The sequence below is a fragment of the Fonsecaea nubica genome, assembly GCF_001646965.1.
Source record: "Fonsecaea nubica strain CBS 269.64 chromosome Unknown Scaff36, whole genome shotgun sequence".
In the NCBI taxonomy this organism is placed as follows: domain Eukaryota; kingdom Fungi; phylum Ascomycota; class Eurotiomycetes; order Chaetothyriales; family Herpotrichiellaceae; genus Fonsecaea; species Fonsecaea nubica.
In genome coordinates, this window is record NW_019173709.1 from 196,500 (window position 1) to 220,036 (window position 23,537).

General features: G+C 52.6%; 10 protein-coding genes across 10 annotated transcripts; 3 read left to right on the forward strand and 7 right to left on the reverse strand.

The window, feature by feature from the left end:
* Positions 1-345: 345 nt before the first annotated feature.
* On the forward strand, positions 346-2,898 carry AYO20_05980 (hypothetical protein; the record flags this gene model as incomplete). The annotated part of the gene is made up of 1 exon (XM_022644271.1): positions 346-2,898. The coding sequence occupies one exon, from the start codon at positions 346-348 to the stop codon at positions 2,896-2,898; it is 2,553 nt and encodes an 850-aa protein (XP_022499797.1).
* A 548-nt stretch (positions 2,899-3,446) lies between these two features.
* Positions 3,447-4,784, reverse strand: AYO20_05981 (hypothetical protein; the record flags this gene model as incomplete). The annotated part of the gene is made up of 4 exons (XM_022644272.1): positions 3,447-3,636; positions 3,705-3,769; positions 3,855-4,252; positions 4,322-4,784. 4 exons carry the CDS (start codon positions 4,782-4,784, stop codon positions 3,447-3,449), a joined length of 1,116 nt encoding a protein of 371 aa, XP_022499798.1.
* A 641-nt stretch (positions 4,785-5,425) lies between these two features.
* AYO20_05982 (hypothetical protein) lies at positions 5,426-5,950 on the reverse strand (the record flags this gene model as incomplete). The annotated part of the gene is made up of 1 exon (XM_022644273.1): positions 5,426-5,950. One exon carries the CDS (start codon positions 5,948-5,950, stop codon positions 5,426-5,428), a length of 525 nt encoding a protein of 174 aa, XP_022499799.1.
* Positions 5,951-6,450: 500 nt separating this feature from the next.
* AYO20_05983 (hypothetical protein) lies at positions 6,451-8,140 on the reverse strand (the record flags this gene model as incomplete). The annotated part of the gene is made up of 4 exons (XM_022644274.1): positions 6,451-6,617; positions 6,672-6,792; positions 6,853-6,932; positions 6,988-8,140. 4 exons carry the CDS (start codon positions 8,138-8,140, stop codon positions 6,451-6,453), a joined length of 1,521 nt encoding a protein of 506 aa, XP_022499800.1.
* A 663-nt stretch (positions 8,141-8,803) lies between these two features.
* Positions 8,804-9,511, forward strand: AYO20_05984 (hypothetical protein; the record flags this gene model as incomplete). Its single annotated transcript, XM_022644275.1, has 1 exon — positions 8,804-9,511. One exon carries the CDS (start codon positions 8,804-8,806, stop codon positions 9,509-9,511), a length of 708 nt encoding a protein of 235 aa, XP_022499801.1.
* A 411-nt stretch (positions 9,512-9,922) lies between these two features.
* AYO20_05985 (hypothetical protein) lies at positions 9,923-11,656 on the reverse strand (the record flags this gene model as incomplete). Its single annotated transcript, XM_022644276.1, has 3 exons — positions 9,923-10,089; positions 10,155-11,141; positions 11,191-11,656. 3 exons carry the CDS (start codon positions 11,654-11,656, stop codon positions 9,923-9,925), a joined length of 1,620 nt encoding a protein of 539 aa, XP_022499802.1.
* A 1,781-nt stretch (positions 11,657-13,437) lies between these two features.
* Positions 13,438-13,848, reverse strand: AYO20_05986 (hypothetical protein; the record flags this gene model as incomplete). Its single annotated transcript, XM_022644277.1, has 1 exon — positions 13,438-13,848. One exon carries the CDS (start codon positions 13,846-13,848, stop codon positions 13,438-13,440), a length of 411 nt encoding a protein of 136 aa, XP_022499803.1.
* A 1,442-nt stretch (positions 13,849-15,290) lies between these two features.
* AYO20_05987 (hypothetical protein) lies at positions 15,291-18,098 on the reverse strand (the record flags this gene model as incomplete). The annotated part of the gene is made up of 3 exons (XM_022644278.1): positions 15,291-16,292; positions 16,349-17,697; positions 18,062-18,098. The coding sequence occupies 3 exons, from the start codon at positions 18,096-18,098 to the stop codon at positions 15,291-15,293; spliced, it is 2,388 nt and encodes a 795-aa protein (XP_022499804.1).
* A 1,790-nt stretch (positions 18,099-19,888) lies between these two features.
* On the reverse strand, positions 19,889-22,136 carry AYO20_05988 (hypothetical protein; the record flags this gene model as incomplete). Its single annotated transcript, XM_022644279.1, has 4 exons — positions 19,889-20,010; positions 20,073-20,456; positions 20,526-20,565; positions 20,622-22,136. The coding sequence occupies 4 exons, from the start codon at positions 22,134-22,136 to the stop codon at positions 19,889-19,891; spliced, it is 2,061 nt and encodes a 686-aa protein (XP_022499805.1).
* A 329-nt stretch (positions 22,137-22,465) lies between these two features.
* Positions 22,466-23,465, forward strand: AYO20_05989 (hypothetical protein; the record flags this gene model as incomplete). Its single annotated transcript, XM_022644280.1, has 3 exons — positions 22,466-22,569; positions 22,628-22,877; positions 23,250-23,465. 3 exons carry the CDS (start codon positions 22,466-22,468, stop codon positions 23,463-23,465), a joined length of 570 nt encoding a protein of 189 aa, XP_022499806.1.
* Between the last annotated feature and the right edge of the window lie 72 nt (positions 23,466-23,537).

Below are 23,537 nucleotides of genomic sequence, written 5' to 3' on the forward strand. Positions count from 1 at the left end.
TTGTGAAATACCTACACTGACCGCTGCGTACAGAGCGGCATCATCCTCATCCCAAAAGGGTTGACATTGTCTTGGCGCTCAGCCTTCCGCCTCAGCCAGCAACTTTGGCTCAACAAGACCTCACTTTCCTCTGCGAACATCTTTTCCGCAATCCCATACCACTTTTTGACTTGAAAAGCGCCTGTTTTTCGAGCAAGTCGTTTGTCAGTGTGGCTCCGTCCAGGGTTATCCATACTCTTTTGAAGTCAAAGATGACGCTCTGGCTCCCGGTGAACGTTTGCGTGGTACTCGCCTGAGAATACAGGGAAACGAGAGCGGCAGTCTGCTGGAGCGGTCGATGTAACCATGGCGTTAACAACGCTCTATGTCGCCTGCTCCTGGCTTGCAGATGCGCTAGAGCAACATCGGATCGACGACGAGGCTCTGAATCGCACACATTCAGGCGTGGTCTCGGCATTGAGATCCGTGAACCCAGGGGCAGGCGAAGAGAAACGTACTGTCTCGGCTCTCATGCCTCCTCTTGTCAGTTATGTGTATGAGGTGATCCATAAAGGGCGACCCGATGGCTTCAAGACTGCAATTCTTAGCGCTCTTGCAGATGCGACGCGAGAAGTACCATTTTGGCGACCTCTATTTGGTCTCGTGGCCAAACCCAATCGCGAGATCAACGAAGCCCAAGCGGGAGGAGCATCTCCACCTGACTGCATTGTTGAAGTTGCAAGGCGGGTCGTCTCTGGAACAGCGCAAACATCAACAAGCGAGCAAACGAGATCAGCACTCAAAATCATTGCCAATTGTTGCGCAGACAATAATACCAATCGGTCCATCATCATTGAACGTGGTGGCATCGAAGCACTACTAGAGATGATCAGGCAGGGGCGAGAATACGACCTTGTCATTCCCACCCTCTACAACGTCTGTATTGACTACGATGATCCCCCGAGAGATACAGTAGGACAGCCATTGATCTCCCTCAAGGGGAAGACAGCAAAAGGTGAAGAAGCAGACTTGAGCACGGCCGCCAACCGCGCGGAGCAGAGACTCGGCACATACTGGTCGCCGCATGCGAGACTGACGTCCTTTGAAATTTTGCTCAACGCCAAAGATTCTGAACAGGTTTCCGCAGAAACTCTGGCCGATCTCATCGAAATGGCTAGCCGGATCGCACTCTACGAAACGCGCGATTTCGTCCACAAGGCTGATGGAGATGGGCCGAGTGGTGCATTTGAGATCGACACAACCGCAGACATTGTGCAGGCATTATTGACGCATGGCTTCGAGCTCGCCCGTGAGGATATAGACTGCCGAGCCTCGATGTGTCAAGCCGTTCTCAACCTTCTCCCACAACCGGACTCCCGCGATATCATTGCAGGGGACCCCCGCCTGGTCTGGAACCTGATCCACTTACCTCTGGCGACGGACGGCCAAGAGTCTGAGACTGACGATGCTAATGAGGACGAACAACCACTAACTCCATACCGAGAAGCGTTTCTCAAAACCATTTACGCTGTAACCGCGGTGGGACCGTATCATCAAGTGTCTGGATGCGAGTCACCACTCATCCGCAACTGTGTTGCCACCCTTGAAACGGGCGGACCGCGCGACCTCTTAGCCAGCATTTGCGTGCTCCTAACCAACAGCGTCATCACAAAAGAACGGGCCGAAAAACTCGTCAAGGCCGCACCCAAACTTCCCAGTTTCTTGTCCGAGTGGCTGGTCATGACCACCGCCTCAGCGAGCCTTCTTCCCGCTCTCAACCTTGCCGTGCGGCTCGCCCTGTGCCGCGAGGGACAAGATGCATTTCACCAAACCAACATGGCGTCAGCCATAGCAGTGCTCCTTGCCTCGCCTCCAAGCCAAGTGGATTCTCTCGGACTCGAAATACAGAGCGACGCCGTTGTCGTAGTGAGATTGATGATCAAGGGGCGCATGGAATATCTCTCTGACTTGGTATCTACGAGAGCCGACGGATCACGCACCTACATCATGGCCCTGGTACTTTCTCTGTTCGAAGAGACCAGCCACGCGGGCACCAAGACCGAGATAGGGAGACTGTCGATTGAAATCCTCCGCACACTACTTTCACCTACGTCGTCGTCGTCATCGACTTCAGCCGTCACCACGGGAAAAGACAGAACAAGCCGGGTACGCGTAGATGACAACAAAGCCGAATCACTCTTCCAATCCATCTTTCCGGCCCAGCAGTTGCCACCCTCGCCATCATTATCGACAACAACCACGGCAACGGCAGACTCAAACTCCAACTCGCCGCCGAGAACAACAATCGCAGACACGATATCTTGGATCCTGACACAGTCAGCAGTAAACCCGCCGCCCGACGACCCACAGCATTCATCATCACCATCACCAAACGCACCATCCCTCCAGCAGACCGAAGGGGAAGCCTGGTTCGGGCTCGCACTCCTCGCGGCTTTCCCGTCGACACACGGCTCCATCAGAGCGGCCCTAGCGCGGGACGACTTTCGCCTGTTGACGAGACTGCGCGAGATCGCTTCTGCCTCTCCCTCTGCCACTGCACGGTCCCCTGGCGCTGAGTCATCACTACCAAAAGGAGGGAGAAACGACGAAAGTGCTGCCACCGCCGCCGCAGAGCAAGAATTAGCTAGCAGCCGAGGACGCGGGCCTGGGAGTAGGGACGGATGGGATCCGAGGTATGAGAACATCAAGGTCCTCGTGGCGAGGATGGTTCAATCACAATCCCAACCATTGAGCGCGGACACGAACCCTTCAGGGCCAAAGCCACCATCATCCCCACAAGCCATGGAAGTATCAGCGAGAGAAGCGGAACCCGAACCCGAACCAGAACCAGAACCAGCCACCCACGTCCGCGTCCGCGCCGTTCTCGAAGCCACAGCTACAGAACTCGGTCTAGCCTAGCTCGTAATTTCGTGTGATTTGGACCACAGGGGGTTTCCTCCCTCGATAACTATGTTCCGCCTTCATCGTCTATGTAGATTCCACGAAGTATAGATTTTTACTATCGACCATGTTTTGGTGGGTAGGTAAGTAGCTAGCTAGGTAGGTACTTACCTACCAGATCAAAGATCCGATATTCACCTCCCTTCTACCATACTGCTCGCGTTATACTCCGGTAAATACTCTCGCGTGGATGTGCGCAATATCCCCGACATGGTATGGAAGATATGAAGGCGGAAAAGAAACAAATAAAGTGGAAGGCCGAAAGCCGAGAGATCGTCGTTCTGTCTGCGAGTCGGCAATCAGGCATCAGATTCTAGTCCAACCCTCAACATGTACCGTTCGATGTCCATGACCTGCTAGTTGAAGTCCCACCCGTCGTTTGGAGCTGTATCTCTGGAGCTCCCGTCGGAGGGATGGACAGCGGCTGCGGCGTTGATCTCTGAACGGTGTCGCTGCCTTACTGGTACGTGGTAGAGGTTTGTGCTGGCATTGGCGACTGTGCGAGCCTATGGACCGGCTCGTTGACCTGGTGATACTCCTGCAACGGCTGTGACTGTCAATATTGAGGTTGCAGTAGCAAGAGATCCCCGGCTGCTCGTCGCTCTCGGGCTTTGCGGCAGTGCTTGGTCTGGTGTCTTGGGAGAGATTAGCATATGCTCCACAGCCACGACCACGGGCGCCGTCCAGATCGGAGGACTTAAGAGGAGGTGATCGCCATTGTATGAAATGCTGCAGCGGCACCAAGATCGAGACACAGAACTCACCTGTTTCTGAGATCCGACCGATTGAACACCTTGTGACAATCGCCACACTTGTAGTCCGTATAGTGCTGTGAGAGTCCACGAATTAGTTCTATACTGCAACCGCCACCACCCTGCGAAATGCTCTGCTCGTTGACGGCGGTGTGCACATACCGACCTGATGTGCCGGGACAAGCAACCCGCAAAAGCATATGTCTTGCCACAGCCATCCTTGGGACACTTTCTCTTCTGGCGATTCTCGTTGTGAACATTGAGGTGTCGGCGGTAGTTCGAGGCCCTGGGGAACTCTTTGGTGCAGATTTGGCACACGTATGGTCCAGCCCCGTGCATTTTCATGTGTATTGCGAGATTTCCCGCTCCTGTAAAGGTCTTTTGACACGTCGCACAACTATATTGACCATCGTGCTCGCGCTTGTGCTCCCGGTGGAGACTTTTGCTCTTGATCTTCTGCGGATCCGGCGATGTCGGGTCAATCTTCCGGTCAAGCTGACAGTCTAATTGTACAGGAAATCCTGGTTGTTGCATTGAGTTAGGATGTTGTCCTCCATGAACTTGATAGACAAGACAAGATACAACAACGCCCGTGCAACAGCGTAAGCATCCTCACAAACGAGACTCACCTGAAACACCCGCGGAGTAATTGTGTCCCCCTATCTCCTCCCATAATGCTGGAGGGCTCGCCTGCGAAGAGTGGCTGGTCGACGTGCACACTGGAGACCAAGGTTCTAAGGTCGAAGGGGTGTGAGAGATTTCAAGCCTCGTTGCATCCTGCAATAAGGTATCTTCGACAGATTGATAGCACACTTGCCACGGCGTGGGAAAAGAGCAGCAAAACTCGCAGTTGGGGGAGCAGAAGTCCCCAAGCCCATCGCTGTCTGTGCCGAAGGAGTCTTCGACGTAATGTTCTTGACCTGGAATGCAGAAATGAGAACGAGCAAGCGAAGGTTCTGGGTTGTCACTGTGGACACCTGCGCAGGACGAATCGAGGTATGAGGGAATGTCGCCCGGCACCTCAGATGGCACGAGAGCTGGATGAAATGAAGAATAGTCGTGATTGACAAAAGCTGCGTCGAGCATATCCATGTTGAAGACAACACACGTCCACAAGAAGCGTCTGGAGAGAGATCCTCGCTTTGGCACATCCGCTGCCGGAATGGCAGACGATTTTAGATTGCGTTCTGATGGCTAAGTCCATGGCAGTGTCCATTACCCTGCCTTGCTTTTCAAAGGCCGACCACGTCGGTTTCCCATCAGCATTGTACCACAGCATATGCGGCCTGAACAGCCGCTCAGGCTTTTTCTGAGATTGCGGGAGTTGGACGCAGCTTTCTATCTAGCGTACTGGACAATGGGATGGTCTGTGCAGGAGAAGATTTAGCCCAGGGTAGCAGTTGCAGAGCCATAGCCTTCGAGCTCCAATGAAACCGACACAATTCTGGGAGGGCTACTCCGTTCAAAACCCGACAGTGGCCTAAACTCTCAATCACGCAGGCCCCTTCCAACGTCGACAGTGGAGCACTATGCTGCTTAGACTTTGGAGGAAAGAATGGTTCGCCATTCAGCAGCGACCATTTTCTCCATTGCTGAAACTAGGGTCTCCATTCGCGCAGCATATCGTAGTAAGGGAGCATGTGAGGTGGCTGGTCTGCCTGAGGGTGTTGATGATCGGCACAACGGGAACTCCGCACAACTAGTGTACCCTTCTAGTGAGATGTGTCAGGAGGTCAGTCCTTCTTCTGCCCAGCGACCATGGCGGTCAGCCCGTCGACTTGTTCACTCAATTTCATTACCAAAGCAATCAATTCTGCATTATCGGCGGTGTGCAAGGCAGATTTGGTGGTGGACGCAGCCATATCAGGTGTGACTGTTGGAGATGTCTCATTAAGCGCTCGCCGCGTCGTTGGTGACTTGAGAAAATCTCGAGCCCCTTCAAGACTCAGCCGGCCCGCGCTGAGTGGCCTGGTCGAGAAGTGGGAGGCTCGGGAAAGTGTGGGATGGGAGCGAGAAATCATGTTCCGAGAGTTCTCGTATGCCCAGATCAGTGCCAGGAAGGGGATGTGGGTGGCTTTTAGGACAAAGATTCGAATTCGACGAACTTCCTCTGAGGGTAGGACCAGCCGAAGTGGCCGCAGCACAACCAGGGGGAATAGATTGAGTGGAGGCATGAAGTAGGTTAGTCGGCGGGAAGTGCTGCTCTCGAGGACATAGATCGAATACTGAAAGAGATATTCCTCTCTCGCATGGGCCATGACCTGTTCACAAGAAATCCATGAGCATTGAGCATGGGCGCTTCTCTAGTTCCGGATCCCCGGGGCGCTTAAACGGGCTGGAAGGATGGCCGCGGCTGGGGTTCCAAGCCACCATCACCACAACGTACCTCTGTCAGTGAATTGGATACCAGGGACACCAGTGATGTAATGAGGAGGATATTGGTCAAACAGACAAAAATCAACCTGCAGAGATCATGGGAGTCAGCCTTGGGTTCCATCAAGTAATAAGGGTGCCGCTCTTCATTCGGAATACAGCCGCCCCTGTCAACTATGCTAGAGCCCCGGTCTAAGGCACGAGACCATCGAGATGGTCTGCAGATCATGTGGCAGCCTGTGTGGAGATGTCTTGCATACATTAAAGTATAGCCAAACAATGGCGAGATCTGGGACAGTCAATCAACAGCTTCAAGTCAGGTTTCCGCCCGGCGTTGACATACCTTGACAGCCATGTCAAATCCAAGATAACTTGATCTGTTCCGCTAATCAGTGACGTTTCGGAAGTCGGGTGCTGCTTCATACCCAAAGAACACCTTGATTAAGAGCCATGACATGTCGTTGAGACTCATCCGATCTCTCGCCAGCATGGTGAAGGTGGTCAAAAACCCGAGATATAACACGACAATCACAGGCAGAAACTTGCAAAATGCTTTTGTCTGTGCATTATTGGTATGAGCTCTAACGGAGGGAGCGCAGAACATACCATCTCCTTCAACACCGGAATCTTTGCAGCCCACTGTCAGGTCACCTCCGACACTATCGAGAGACGGCTGAAACTTACCAAGCTTCCAAAGTATGGGTTCAGGCTCATAACCGAGAATATCCTGGTCATGTAAGCATGTCTGGAATAACGATACACTCTGCATTGATGCCCACCTCGGTACAAGGAACAGTGCCACCATGGATAAGATGTCAAAGGCAACATCGATGATATAGTCGCTATTTCTGAGGAGGCCAATAATCCCTAAGTGCAAGGTCAGCTCCACTGGCACCACGCCCAGAATTTCGGGAGAACAGACGGATAATCACAAAAGCCGCGCTGAAACCGATGATGGCGATGTCCCACAAACTCCAAAAGTCGGTCTGATAGAACATGAGGCCCGCATCTTTGATCTCGCCGAACTCGTCATAGGCAAAAGCAGCAATCCAAAGATATAACACGGTTTCTGTGGCGGTAATGTGGCTTGGATCCCGCTCCACTAATACAGCATAATACAGTGCCAGAAATGCCAGAAAGAAGCTAATCTGAAAGGCCTTTTGATACTTGGGGACCCTTAGACGGGTAAAGGGGTCTGCTACCCGTTTGTTGTACACTCGGGGTTTCTTGACGGCGTAGACGGAGAGACTCTCCCAGAAGATCACGTCGCCATTCCAGATGTCTTCGACAATCTTCTGAACAGGATTCTGTGAGAGGAACTTCTTTGCGTCCCCGATGGCGGCGATTTCCAGGGCGTTCATACCAGCCATGGATTCATCCAGATACGCTCTCCGCGTCGCATCGTCCTCGTCGCCCGGGAATGTGCTTGATGTGCCAGGGCCAGGGAGGTGGTCGAAGGAGGCGCGTTTTGGGGGCCGGAGAACCGCACCACGTTCGGCCGATCGGGCGCGTATTAGGGGCGATGTTTCATCTGCGTGATCTTCCTCGACATGACGACCAAAAATCCTATCAGTAGTAGAGTCTGAGGGGGGTTGTCGCGTGCTCTCGTCCGGACTTTGGGGCAGTTCGTAGAGAAGGTAGTCAATGAGTTCCTTCTCCGACAAAAAGGTAAGAAACTGCCACGCTACAAGTTCACAGGCGAGGGCCCGCGACTCGTTCAGGCCGCTGTCCGCGTCTGCGTCGGCATTGGTGAAGAGATATCTGGCTGCCAGGAGTGCTGCTACGATGGCGGGATGGTGGCAGTCAGCACTCAGATATGTAATGAGAGGCTTCAACGACTGTCCAGCACTAGTGGTACGCAGCTGCTCGTAAGTGTAGGCGGCATCAATGGCTTTGGCAATGTATGAAGACAACTTGAAGACAACATCGGAAAAGAGTTCTCGTGAATCGATGATAGGGACATCGTTTTCTTCCCAGGGTTGGAATTTGCTGGACCGGGGAGTGTGAGGGTCGAGACCGGCCATTGAGGCGTCGACGTAGCTTTTGAGATTGAAACGGAGACCACGAGGGCGCATGGGGGACAGTGCTGGTCCTAATCGATGGAAATAATCTGTGTCATGATGGGAGGGGAAGTGCCAAAAGCGAGAAAAGTGTGTTGGTCGAGATACTGTGTTCAGAGATCAAAGATCGTCATAGGGGGGATTTCAGTTTATGGAAAGGTATCAAAGTATGAGGTAGCATTTGAGGAGTTGATAACGAGCAGGTACTAGTGATATACTCTGCCGTAGACTAGTAGGCGTCCTCGGGAGGATCAAATACACCTAATATGCAATGTCGAGCAAGTGACGTCATATATTCTTCTTATCTCAACTACTCCAACTCTACAAGAATCGCCTATTGAGAGGCCGCTGTTACTCATTCTTATGCTTCAAATGATGGCGACTCAATATTCAGACAGGCCCTTCCGACGCTCATATCCCCTTCAGTCAATTGGCTCCACAAACACGAAGCTGACATCTGATTTCTCTCGAAAAGGACACGCGCAAGTCCCCGTCGCCTTGGTCCAAGCCATTGCTCTCCATCTGGACGGAGATCAACGACCTCGTTCATGAAAGAGGACTTTCTCTTACCCAACAGTGGGCCAAACATGTCTTTTCCATCTTCACCTTGACTTTTTGAGCCTCCTCACTTTCTATCTGTCATTGTGTTCTGGTTTGATCTTCCTCCTCCCCCCAAAAATGGCTCTGCCTACTCCCTATGCTCCCAGTACCACGCACACCGTGCCCGCCCGCTCATCCGTGGCCGTGCCTCTGTCGCCGTCGCAGAAACTGACCGTGACAAACACCCATGGCAGCCAAGTGATTGACTTCTGGGCATTTCAGGTGCCTTCTTCGGACACAAAAGAGCTGACCACGTACCTGTCCATGTCGCACACGCGGGCGTCGCTGCTCAGCCTAAGCCCCGTGGCGCCGTGCACGCTGACGACGAACCAGCGCACACCCATCCTCAAGTTCACTGGCGACAGCTCGGGCTGTATCCACGACACGTTGATCCCGGCCTGTGACATCCACCGATACCACCAGCTGGGCGTCCCATCCGATCAATACCACGCCAACTGTTCAGACAACCTCCGCACGGCCCTCTCCCGCGACGCGCCCGGCTACGCGCTCCCCCCGCCGTTCAACACGCCGACATCCACCGTTCCAGACCCGCTGAACCTGTTCATGAACATCCCCGTGTCACCACCCCCGAAGCCGCTGCACGAGAGCAACCGGTCTGCCGGCGGGGAGCTGAGCTTCAAGCCGACGGTATGCGAGAAAGGAGGCCAAGTCTCCTTCGAGGCGCTGGTTAGTTGCATTGTTGTCATGAGCTGTTGTCCACAGGACCTGGTGCCCGAGGTTAACGGCGGCGTGATCCACGACTGTCATTTCGTCGTCGAAGGGTAGTCACCCTCACCACCACCAACTTTATATCCTCATCACCATGTACGTAACAGTACGTAAATATCCCGAGCCGTTCTTTGGCAGAGGCAGAAGCATGGAGAGACGCTCGAAAGGGAAACAAAAGCCAGAGTGGACACTGACTGACAACCCCGTACGAGCAGATGCATGTGAGACGTTGTGGCGGGAATACCATTAAATTCTCCGACTTTTTAGCCTCTGCCTCTGGCTCTTTTTCGTCCGATATCATACCTTGGGTTGATACCGGGTATGTATGCGAGGGCACGGGGTCTTGCAGGGACAGAGTAAAACCCAAGGCCACACTGCCTGTCGAACTAAGATGAACAGAGAAGAGTTTAGATTCCCATGAATCGCCCTGTATTATTACGCTAGTAGGTCATGATGCATAAACGGCTCTTATTTTCTCAGCTGTGTCAAAATTGACCGGATCGACTTTTTCAATCCTCGCTTGAAAGCATCCTCGTGTCTCATACCATATGCGCCCTGGTTGCTTCCCATCCTTCCATCAACAACTGCCCTGCTCTCCGACTCAAATTCGACGAGTTGCTCGTGGAATTGCTCAACTGCAGATTCCCAAGCTCGCACCAATTGTTGATTGGCAAACAACTCAGATACTTGCACCACGAACACGTGTCGCGGTACTTGTAAAAGTTGTTCAGGAGCACAATGAATGCTACCAACACGCCAATCAACGCCCCCAAACGAAACAGCCACCAGGCCCACCACAAGGGCTTCCTTCCTTTGAAGAAACCAACGGGTTGTTTGGCAAACGCAGCCACATTAGCGGGTGCCGCCGTTGTAACTGGTTTGGATGCGGTTGGGGACGATGACGCCAGCATCGGATCCTTGGGGTTGATGCTCACGTCTGCATCCGAGCCGACATTTCGATAGGACCCAGTGTTAAGATTTGTCGTTTCGCCGATGCGCTGGCGAAGGACATTGGGAGAATGTAGAAGGCATATTCCCGCCGCAAGGCCCATCAGGAAACCCCCGATGTGAGAGAAATTGTCCAGGCCAGGCAACAACCCCAGAACAAACGAGATGACGATATCTACCATGATCCACATCAAGTCTTTGACAGGATGGCGTCGTTCATTCCAGCCATAGATCAAGTCCAGGAGAACCAAAGCAAGAATGCCGAATAGACATCCCGATGCTCCTGTCGATGCAATAGCCGTGGCTGCAAAATTCCCGCCTAAGACAAATCCAAAGATGCCCGAGCTGAAATACACAATGGCAAATCGAATGCTGCCGATTGCCTTCTCCAGTTCACGACCCATGGTGAGTTGCAAAAGCAAGTTGAATGCAATGTGAATGAGGCCCGCGTGTAGAAACATGGGGATGATGAACCGAAACCATTGGTTCGGATGCTCGTTACTGAAACCAGAAAATCCACACAGGGTTTTGAGATCGCAGTGGTTGCTTGGTGAGTTTGGATCGGATGTAGTGGTATTAGGACATGGCCAAGTAGGAGGGTCGGGGTTGTCTTGGACGCCGGGTGTAGTCCGCATACAAGGCACAAATCGAGCACCCATGTTAATCTGCACATATGTCGAAGGCCCGATCATGGGATTGAATTGCGGCTTGATCATGATGGGAGACCCTGTGATGATCGCTGGTTTTGGTCAGCATCGAGTGCGGAGGTCCAGAACAGGTGTACTCACAATTCCTAATTATCTCAACCACAAAAACTGTAATTTGTATCAAGCTCAGAGTGTACACAACCCATGGTATCTTTCCCTTGAAAAAGTTTGCAAAAGATCCTTCCGTTTTCTTCCTTCCTTTTGAATCTGGCAGCAACTGTGGTGAATTCGAGTCGGGAGAGGGAGGATATTGTGAGGACTGATTCCGCCAGTCAGGCACATCTTGATTCGTATTGAGTCTGGACTGTTGCTTCAGCGGTATCGTGTCTGAGTGTACAGACTGTCTGGTAGGGTCGTAAGGTTCGTAGAAATTAGACAAAGGTCTGGCACTGTATGCTTGAGAGAGGCGTGACTGATCGAGGTTAGACGAGCTGTTTTGGGGATTATAGGCGAACGCGATATGCGAGACAGGTCTTTCTTTTTGCGGTCGGGTAGACTGCGATGATTGAGCCATAGACTCTCCCTGATAGTAGTCGTTGGCAGCCATGGCGGTTGTAGTAAGAAGAGAGCAGTAGGACTGAATTGCTCCGCTGCAGAAAATGTAAGGAGTGCGGCAAACGAGCGTAGGATATTCACTGTGTCAGAAACTGACAGTGCAAGAATCGTAGGTGACGTCCAAGGGGGACGATTGTTGCTAGATCCGAACCACCATCATTCCTGACGGATGCTGAATTGACCGAAGAAAGAGAGCGCGAGTTCGACGATGTGACGAGTGTGTCAATGACAATTAGACCCGTGAGTCCGTCGGGATGTTGACAGTCTGCGAGGCTTGACAAGCAACGGATCGATGAGATCGTGGATCGGCTGAGAGATGAGGTGTCGTCTCGTTAGAAAGCGAGGACCCAGAGTCGAGGCGGAGATTTGGACTTGAGAGAGATTAGATGGATGGCATTAATCGGCAAACAGCCTGAAGTTTGGGGCATTCAAAGGAGTGTGTTGTATTCAAAGAAAGTGGGAGAACAAACGATAAGGTATTGAGTGAAGGCCGCAGTTGAGGATGCTTGGGATGTTGCAGTGCCTCGACAACGCACCATGGCTTTTACGCACATCAACGTGGCTCAGGAAAAGGGTTATTGCCACACGAGGACGATGAGCAATGTTGTTTAGGCGTTGGATGGGCTTGGATGGGCTTAGACGGAGGCGTGGGAATTTGGCGTGTCTCAAGATTCAGGAACAAGCTTAGTCGCTGGAGCCGCAACCCGCACCAGCCCCAATGCAGCCCGTCACGCGGGCATCCAGCACCTGTGAGTGGCTGTGGCACAGTCGGGTCTACCCCGGTGCTACTCGTATTCTGATGCGCAAAAATAGACCCCGTTCCCCCTGCTTCGTCTTACGCGTTAGCTGCAGCTGTAAGTGCGCGAGCTGATGGTTCCTTCGAGTTTCGCATCTGCACGACCTCGTTCAGCTCGGTTTCATCCATGATGTGTCATGACCATGCACGTGATGAATACATCCCCTACCCAGGATGTGGACGGATCAACTACAGGGAGAAAAAGGACTAGGCAGCCGGTTCTGCATTCGTATGTCAAGTCTTTGGACATCATATTAGTCTATTATAATCTGTTTGTAACAATATCTCTTTTCCTGTTCGTGGGGCTCATGATGCCTGTCAAAAGGCCGGATGCGAGGCAATCTTCCAAAAGACGAAAGCTGCCATGAAATACAAGAATCACACTCATGTCAGGTCGACATGGTGACTCTCAGTCCACCAAATAAATATACAGCTCATTGCCAGCACCAATGCTCGGCACCTCCTCTTTTACTTTTGCACATCGACCATGTACCCTGCTGTTTGCCCGTATGCACTTGGTAAAACACATCCGCTCAGTTCACTGGTTCTGCAATCAATTGTCCAAACCAGAAATACCAGTCTCTGTGAGTGTGATTCGAAGTAATTCCAAAGTGGGATGTTGCGGACAAGTCGGGGGCTGCTGTGGCCAAACGTGAAGGATAACCTTCGGTTGAGCACGTCATGATGATGAGGGACCTCGAGGCGAGGATGCCCTGACGGAAGCTTGAGCTAAAACGATGCAAGGCTCGGTCAATTCGGAAAGGGTCTTCCGTGTTGATCCTTGGGTTGGGATTTGTGACAGTTTGTTCGAGAATCCCCACGCGTTCGAAAATGTATTTCAGGCAGCGCAAGTGACTGGAGTTGTCCTTTGCATCTCCCTTCCAATATCGCAGTCCTCGTGTAACGTGGTTTGTCCTCTTACGCCAAACAGCCATCGTCCTGTTGGGCAACAGCTGATGTTGCCGGATCTGCCGGGGTCATGAGCAAAGTTGTGGAGCGCTGGAAAAGGAACCAGTCAGGTAGTATATGAGCCGGCAAAGAGTGTTGACGACGAATGGCTCGAAGCCCCAGAACAGCGCGTACAGAAGAGCGGCGAAAGCGATAAGGATGGCCGAGTTGAAGATGAGTTTCTCGCCTGGGGTCATAACATAGAGTCCGAAGGTGACTTCATACTGGTAATATCGCAGTCGCAGGTAATTTGACAGCTTTGCTGGCATCGAGACAAGCGGCTTGCCGAGGGAGCGGTGGGAGGAGGAGGAGCTGGACGTAGCCAGCAGCTGGATGGCAGCCATGGCCATGGGGGAGGAGAAATAATTGGCCGAATTGGGAGGAGCCGAGTCGATGAAGAGAGGGAAGGGCTCGAGGGAATGGTGGAAGTCGGCGGTCATGTTGATATAGAAGAGGAAACCAGAGGGCGAGTGGGAGGTAGGTTGGTGTAGGGGGCAACGGATGCGATGGAGGCTTTGTACTCAGCTCGCGTGTCGCAGGGCTTTTTGATCGTAGATTCGGGCCTGGCGGGACCTGGTTCGGTAAAGGACTGCACTCGTAGGCACAGAGGAATCCCCAATGAGGAAACGATCCAAGCAAAGACCAAGCGTTTGATTTGTCGCAGGAGCAGGTGAAATTATGGGACAAGAAGTTTAATGATTAGATCAAAGGGCAGACCCCAGGATGGATAAGTGAGGATTGTGGATTGTGGTGATTTTAACGAGGCTGGAAAGGGAGAAGTGATGAATTGGGGTGGTGGATGCAGCGCAGTTTGCTGACTCGTACCGACGTCAGGTACTGGGTCACAAATTGCGAGGTACTTGGAACCAGAGCAACTCTGGAGTACTCGACACACGGTTTCCTCACGTCTAAGGGCTTCGACGTGTCGAGAGATGTAAAGCACCAAAAGAACTCAAAGATGTACTCCCCCTCTCCCATTTATGGAGGTTGATCACGATACCACCCGCCGCCCTGGGATTTCCAATGCCTCACGCGCCAAAATGAACGCGAGGGAAAAAAATTGGGCATATGGGGCAAAGAGGGCAAATAGGTAAAGGGCCGGCATTCCTCGGATTTGCGGGACACGCTGGATGACCAACAATTGGTTCAGCCTATCGACCAAGCGACTAAGCGACCCTGCTGGCCTGCAACCAATATATTCATCCGGAAAATGCGGCTCGAGGTTGGGGATTTCATTATTATTATTATTGTGGGCAAGTCGACCGCCTCGGCGCTGTTTCGCTCTTCTGCCCACGCTACCACACTACCCCTTTGGTGCAACCGCCAATATGTACGATGATGTGATATTTCTCTCGTCGTCTTCTTGTCCTTTCTGCTCAGATGGTGTCGACCCTTTCAGTTCAGACCTGCTGACTACGCTCCCAACTTACGAGTCATTCGATCAGAAGTTCCATTCATCATGACTTCTTGACTCTCTGACAGCATTTATCGTCCTTCCGCCCCATCCGGGCTCGCCGTCCACCGCGCCCCTCTTTATTCTCCCTCTGAACGATCATTCCTCGTATTCTCCGATCCTCATGCCCTCTCGTTCTCTAAGCAATCCCCAGTTAGGCCGTGGTTCCTGAAAAGAGAGGGCAGGTGGACACAACAAAGAAACACTCGGATGGAGCATGTTACTAAAGAGTTGTGGCTCGGGACCGTCCTCTCGGGCCCCATTTGCTCAGTCAAGACGGTAATATTTTGTGGATATTACCTCGTATCGTCTCTACAAGTACAGTTGTTGTCGTCATGGACTCTAAACCATTACCCTGAACCCCGCTAAAAATCCACTCCCGGTCAAAACTTTTCTTCAACATCCATTAACACCTCGTTGTTCTTTCCTTCATGCTCCCGGTGGTGGTAGGTTCAAGTCGAATTCTTCTTGATCATGGGCAACTCTTCCCACGATGCAATACATCTCATTCGCCGGAATCAGCCCCGGGGTGCGATCTGGAAGTCGGTGCGTCTCCAGATGTGCTAAGAAGGCTTGCAGTCCTGTGAATGTGGGTGTCACGTTGACTGTTGTCGCTTTCTTCTCTCCAAACACACCTAGCCTGGCCAGCTGCGTCGACACTCCGTCCTCGATCCAGCCTTTGGCCACTCCCTCGACACAACAGAAGTAACAGGCGAACATGTCGCCACTATTCATTGCATCGCCGATCGTCAACTTCTTGGACACATGACATTTGGCCAGTAGGTTCCATCGATATTTAATGCCTCCTTCAGAATATCGTACTTTGGTATCGTACGTCTTCTCGGCCTTGACCGCACCACGTCCACCGCTCGGCAGCGCCCTTGAGACTAATGCTGGTCCTTCGAAATTGCACTTGGTGCAGCGCCAGAAATGTTCTTGACCTTTTGGCCCCTTCCGGTGCTCGAGCGAGAACCCCTTTTTCCGTGCGCCGAGTTGTTGCCTCACTGCACCCTTGCAGAATCCAGCGAGATTCGATTCACTCGGCAAGTTGAGCTGCGATCGCGCTATTTGCAATTGAGGTGGACCTGCAGCGGTCGATGCCAGCCGCATAGTAGATTCCAGTGACGCACTTTCAGATGTGGATTTCACCGTCATGCTGTCCGACATGCTATCCACGGACTGCACTGTCGGCGAAGTCGGGCTGTTCAATGTGGCTATGTGCTCACTGCCACTCACGTCGAGCACTTTTGGCTTCACGTAGCGAGGCAGTCTGTTGAATTGCGCCTCCAATGCCGAGGGTGCAGGTTTGTGTATTGCCTCGGCGATTCCAGGGGGCAGTCCCCTGCGAATCGCGAATGATCCTATTTTGGACCCATTTGAACCAGTAGATCGAATCGACAGCGGTCGTGGAACTGAAGGAATCGGCGGCACCTGTGTAGAGCAACACAGTTAGTTCTCGTTAGTCCCGGCCTTGTTGTTTGACTTACCCTTTGCTGGAAAAGAGGATCAGGGAGGACGGGCAGTATTTCACCCCCAGCGTTGCTGGTCTGGGGCCTGGAGATAGGCGAACTCGTTGTCGGTTGGTTCTCTAATACATTTGGATTCTGGTACCCATGCCACATCGACTGCTGCACCTGCTGTTGTAAATAGGGAGGCAGCTGTTGCAACAGGCTTTGGTACTGTTGTTCTAGACCTGCAGCTGCTGGGGGACGACTCCGAGGTTCCGACGGGGCGACGAATTCCAGGGTGCTGTAGTCAGGATTTAACGGAACGGCCTGTCGTTGGTTCGATGACGTCGTCGTCGACATATTTGGCTTCATGACTTCCCTTTCCTGTGTTTGTTCTGCCTCAGGGGCCAGGTTATGGTCAAGCTCGTGGATTTGGGCTGGGAGAACTGGCACAGAAGCCGGGTTATCTTGTGCTATTCGAGGACTGCGCTCCTGGAAAGTGCTCTGTGGCACAGGGCTATACTGTACAGCTGGGGGCGGCTGATAAAAAGCCGACTCCTTTGGAAATCTTTGCCCTTTTTCGTCACTCGTATAGATCGGTCCCGTTAAGTTCGCTCTGTACGGTGGCGGGTCCGCATTTGTTGACGGAGGGCTGTCCTCAAGTTGCTGGGATACAGCGCCTTGGCTTGTCTGTCTCTGCATAGGAAAGGGAAGAGCCGGCACATTATCTTCGCCTGGCGTGCGGCTCTTGGGCGCGTCGCTCATGTAAGATAATGTTGAATTCATGGAGGTCCTCCGCTGCGGCGCCAAACCACCAGATGGTTTACGGTCATGCCCCACAGCTGTCCTTGAGCTGTATGTGGTATAGGATGTGCCCGATTGAGTGTCGTATGGTCTTCCACCGAACGACGAATGCGTACTGCGGCTACTCGAATAAGCTAGCGATCCAGGCAACTGGACCTTGTCGGAGTCATCGATAGATGGACGGGCAATTTGCTTCATTGCCGCGGTAGCCGTCGACATGCGCTGGTAAAGCTGACCTAGGCATACTGTTGCATTGACCCGACAATCGTCTGATGTTTCCTTCAACATGTGGAGGTTTAGTGTTGCTTCATCCATAAAAACCTCCCTCAGATGCGAAATTACCGCCTGCTGCAAGTTGATGAGGATGTCTTTCATCTGCTCTCGGGCGATGGCGTCCCCTCGGGCATATGTCTCGCCAAAGCGACGAACGTCGTGGTCGTACAAGCTCTGCACCGCGGTACCCCCCAGCGATAGAGAGTCTTCCAGATCCTTTGTCAACTGCTCTGGCAGAATGAACTCCTCCGAAGCTTGTTTATTCTTGAGCCGCTGTACCAACTTTGAAGCATCGCGGTAGGCACCAACAACTGTACGCAAGACGGATTAGTGAGTGGTTTGAGGACAACTAGCTTGACTGAACGTGGCACTCCGTCATTCGGACTTCGGACATGTCGAGGCTGCAATCCTACTCAACTCGTAGAGTAGGTCCAGTTGATCGACAGTGTTGCACAAGCCGATCTCAGAATAGCATCGTCGGTGTAGCCTTGTCAACAATATTGAGGCCCCGTGCACGCCTTGTCCCAGCTGTCCGGAATATTGACCTATTCAGGCAAGACCTCCGACATCTCTCGTGCTTTCAGAAACATGAAGGGATGCTGACGAGGTTGTGGACCATTCGTTGCGAAGTAGAAACGACATGTACAGACTGAGTAGTGAACGGGGGAAGCTCACCAGCCTCAACACATGCTTCGATCGACATGACATCCATGGCTATCAGGCGTGATGCGCAGCCGCAATTTGGGTGTTGGTACTGAAGACAGGGAGGGGATATTCTGATCCTGTATCAACTCATCGACGCAACTTCAAAGCCTCAATCATGGCATAAGACATCAAGGGCGGAGGAAGGATGAGAGCGAACGCTCGGGCGAAAACATCAGCAGGAGGAAAGGTTGAAAGCCCGGGGAAAGTCTCGCTACTTGAAGGCTGAGGCTGAGTCCAGGCTATTGGCAATAGAAGTGCTCTACGCAAGTCCCGAAATGGCATTTCACTTTGTGGTCCAGCCTGCACACCGGCTGCCTGCAGCGATAATGGTTCGTATTGACGTGTGCGCACTCCGTCCAAGTTGATACAAGCGAGGCCTGTGCTAGTTGGGTCTCACAGCTGTAGCAGTTGTGGATGGTGGGCTGTACTACGTACAAAAGTCTCCATCCAGGGATGGGCAACCAGACATGGAAGCGGACTGCGAAACGGCGGGCCAGAACAAGATAAGGATTAAGGCATCGAGACGAATCGATTGGCACTGTGACGCGCTGTTTGACCGCCCAGAGATAGCTTCGTGGTTCATCCCCGGGGAGGCGTTCGCCGCCGCGGACGGTGGACTGCGGACAAGGCTTGCTGCACGAGGAACCCATGCGCAATGGCTCTGGGGATGGGTTAAACTAGGAAAGAAGAGTGCGGTTTTGGCACGCAAGGACCAGGCAAGGGGGACAGGGCGTCAACAAAAGCCATCTGAGCACCGAAGTCAGCGACCGTTCAATTGGCGCAGGGATCCTTGGGCTGACCTTGGCATGCAGCCGCAAAGCCTTGAGGACTTGGGACTCGGGCATGGAATGGCGTTCTGCAATCCCAGTGGCGGAAAGTGGCACTGAGGTGCTTGGAAGAGAGTTCGAGCTGAAAAGAGAACAACACGGCGAGCCCATGTCAAAGATAAGTGGCAGAGTCTGACGAGAGATAGCGATGAGGAGCAATTCACTATTGGCTCAAGGGTACCCATCATTAGGTATGCTCGGTCATGACAACCATATCCTCATCGCTTTGAACTGAATTCAGAGAGGGCATATGCATTTTGTCAGACTATGCCAATTTTATTCTTCCAGAGGCTCGATGGCTGTTTAGTTTGGTCGGGGAGATATTCTAGCGCGAAAACGTGGGTTGGGAGGAGAGGAATCGAGTCGTCAAGGTCTAGACTCGCGCCTCCATCTGCCTCTTCCCACTACTACCGAGTACAACTTGCCAGTGTCAACAACTTTCATCATCTCCTCATCTGACCGTGTTCCCCTGCAAGCTGCCCGCGATCCCCTGCATTGGTCCGAGAAATTACCGCTTTGTCAAAAACTGCAATCATCCTCGTACGTGATGATTGCTCCATGCGATCTACTCGTATCATTCCACGTGCAGAACATCCACATCCTAGTCGAGCATTGTGCCACATGCTGCCCCTATCGATAGATCCTAGACCATGGTACACGGCCCGAATCAAGCACCACTACTTTACAAGGTTCTGTGACACCGATCGAAAAAGTCCGGCAACCCCGAACAGCAAGCAATCCTCTAGCACAAATATCCCGCAAGCTTCCCGACCGCGAACGATCCTTTTGAGTCAAATACCTTGTTGTCGCGAATCGGTACAAGTGGGGATCTTGAGAAGCGAGAAGAGAAAACAGGGGCAGCTGCAGCAACACGGCGCGATGGATCCCTCGTGCACATTCGGTCCCTATGACTATGGGGCACTGACATAAAGACAACCCCAGATCCATGCAGACACATTTTGTCGTTCCCTCATAACTGAGCCTTGCCTGAGAGCAGGCGCTGAATGGCTTCATTGGTCAGAGGTGCGTACCCTGCACCCTCTCTCTCAATCCAAAACATTCGGTCCTTGGTGCCTTCTGGAAGCAAGAAACCTGTCGAGCAACAATAAGCAATGTGTTCTTGGAGAGGGTGTCATCTGGGGAGTGGCTCTCACCATCTTTTCGCAAACCTGTCTTCAACTTCTTCATAATGGTCGAGACTCGTTCGCTACCACTTTCACCGCTCAGACCACCTGAGTCTTGTGGCGCACCATCATGAACCAGGATTCGGACGAAGCGCGGCACCGCATATGCCGGCAGGGCGCTTTCTGAAGCACGCAGCCATTCTTCTAGTTGGGACATGATCTCCTGATGAGCTCGATCCGACTGCTCCAGAGGCACTCCCTTCAAAGTGATTGCTGCACAACCCAATTGTCCATCGTACCCGTAATGGTTCATTGGGATGGCATAGACGTTGACAGAAGCAATCTGGGGATGTCTACTGATCCATGCTTCTACTTCGGTAGTGGAAATATTGTGACCTTTAGCGCGATAGGTATCTGCCGGGCACCGTCAGCATTTTCACCATTCTTGTGCCCAAGGCAGAGGTCTCATCGATATTCACGTACCTCCAAGTCGGTCACGAAATTGGATGAATCCATCATGGTCCTGCAAGAGATGTTGGCTCAGCATACTCTCTCTCCAATGTTATGGCTTGAACTTACCATCACCATCGCATCCCCGAACCGAAGGTATTCGTCCCCTTTCTCGAAAACATCCCTCAGGGACTTTTTCAGAGTAGCCTCTGCACCACCCTCTCCGACGTAGTCATGGCGCCTCTGGAATGGAGGGGCGATCTTGGAAATGGCCTCACCCACCTCTCCCGGCTTTGCCTTGATGCAAAACCCTGTCTTGGGATCTCTCAGCACTTCGCCTGTCTCGAAATCGGCTCTGATGATCCAGAACGACCTCTGGCCAAACCAGTTACCCCGTAGTATGGGACCCCAACGGGCGACCTTTCCCACTCCGAGATCGTTCTTGTTCGAGTTCAGCACCGAGGCTGTTCCCTCGCTTGATCCGTAGTACTCTACTATCCAAGGAATGCCAAACCTCTCCCTGAATGCTTGCCACACATTGGGAGCTAGGCCCAGACCCAGGGCGAGATCAACCTGGTGATCTTTTTCGTTAGGGAATCGGGGATCTGGGGGAGACTGGACCAGATAGCGGAACATTTCGCCGATATAGACGATGGCATTCGCCTGGGAGCGTCGAATGTCGGCCCAGAACTCCCGCCGGGAAAATCGCCGTGCAAGAATCACGGTCGCGGACGACGTAAATGCCGCCGGCAGGCAAGCGAAGGATGCGGTGCCGTGAAACAGGGGCAAGCAGACATACCACCTTCTGTGGCTTCCCTGCATGAATGGCCACATTCTTGGGAATCCAATCAGATGTTCATGTCCAAGCGGCCACATCAGAGCTTTGGGCATCCCTGTTGTTCCGGACGTAAAGAGATATTGCCCGGCATCGGTGGGACCGACTTTTGGTCTCTTGTGTTTGGGGAAGTCGGCCATCTCTGGTCTCACAGGAGGCAACTCGTCGTGCTTCAGCAACAAGGTTCCTTCGAGGTGATGTTGAATCGGAGGGTACGAGTTGTAGTCATACAGAATGATCCTCGGAAGAGATGATGAGTCCAGTGTTGAAGACCCTTGGACAGCCTCGTCTTGCCCCAAAGCTTTCGCTAGGACATCATACAACTCGTAAGTTGTGATGCAGACCGTGGCTTCGCTGACTTTGAGACAGTGCTTGATATGGGTTCCCGTAATGGATGTGTTCACCGGTGCGGCGATGGCACCGAGCTTGTACAGAGCCCACCAAGAAAAGATGAACTCTGGCGAGTTGTTGACGAACATTGCAACCACGGTTCGGTTCTTGATCCCGAGCGCCTCAAAGGTTTCGGCCAGTCGACCGATCTCTTCACGTAGTTGGCGGTACGTCCAGCTCCGGCCTTCGAAGACGAACGCCTCCTTGTCGGTGTGGTGGTTCTGGTCATAAGTCGAATGTAGGATGTGGTAGAAGGACCAGTCGTCATCTCCGTATTTTGCGTACAAGTCCAGCGCGTACTTTTGGATATTCTTTGTTGATCGAATCTGGGCGAGGTCGCTGCGAATCGAGTATTTGGCATCGAGATACATGCCGATGCCCGTAAACGCCGCGGCGGCGCCAGCAGCGAGCAGCGCCATTGCTGCTTGTGGAAGGCCTGAGGTGAAGTCTTGTCAAAGGCAGTGTGGCACGATGAGGTATCGTAGTTTCAAACGAAGCAAAGAGATGAGACACACAACCTCTCTCTGTGTGTGTGTCTCTCTCTCTCCGTCTGTCCCTTACGACTCATTTTGGGAAGAGCCTCGGATATGGTGGAGATGTGATGGCAACGACTCAATAATAGCCGTATAAGCCGTTTTAGTGCGGATCTGGCACCGCGGCTGGGACGAGGTAGTGCAGACCGGTCCACTCATCGTTGCGGTCTCTCCGGGTACATTGCCTAGGTACATTGAGAGACTCTTCATTCTCCATGTCTCATTTTCCGTTTGATGAGAGGGGGAAGAATATGCGGGGCGCGAATGCCGGGGTAGAAGAAGGAAGGAAACCTGCGTCTCGCCTCATTTATGGTCGTCCGTATGTTCCTCGGTGGCTGTCAGGTGACGTATTTTATTCCGTCACGCAACTTCTCCAGACGCGTTTTCAAATGGGGATTGGCTTGTGGTCCTCTGGGAAATATTAGTACCGTGAACAGCGACCAGAACGACCGCACAAAAATCCCAGCGTCCGACCCCTCAACCGTCGGGATGGACGACAGCACAATCTACAACGACTCCCGGCACAATCTTTTGAGCTTTACGGAGCACTCCTCGTCAGAAGGGGTGTCGCCCTTGGAACAAGATGTCTTGGACGAATACGAGAGGTTATCGAGGAACATGAAGGAGGTGAGTCGCTCTCATCTCATCTCGGCGCGTCGCGTCGCGTGCGTCGTGTGTCGTCCATTCTACCCTACTGTACCCTATTCTATCCTACTCTACACTTTTCACCCGAAAGATCGGTGGGAGAGAGTGATATCCCATCCTGCCCGGGAAGCAAAGCAAGCGAGAGACGAAGAAGGGTGCCATCAAGTCTCCCTTCGTCGGATGGATGTGGATGAACGTCCTGGGGAGGGTTTCCCTTTTTGTGTTGCTTGGAAGGCGGCCGTGGAAACCAACTTACTTCTCTTTTACGTCTCCCAAAAAGCCAGTTCTAGTTCCATTTCCAGTTCCAGTTTTTGTTCTATTCTGACACAACACTGTTATTTTCCCCTCGAACAGCTCTCGTCCACGCTGGCCGACCTCTCCGGCGGACCCATCACGCTCGAAATCGCCGAGGGACTTCGGTTGTTGGAGCGCAAGGTCGCCAGCGTCTACACGCTGATGAAGGCGAGTGTGTACAGCATCGTGCTGCAACAGGGGCAGGTCGAGGGAGGAGACGATGCTGCCGGCGCTGCAGACAGATCGGATGATGATGGGGGAGAGGCGGCCGAGTAAATGTTTACGGTGCCAATTGGTGTCTTGTGTGTTTGTATTATGGATACCCCTTAGGGGAACGACATGGAGTAA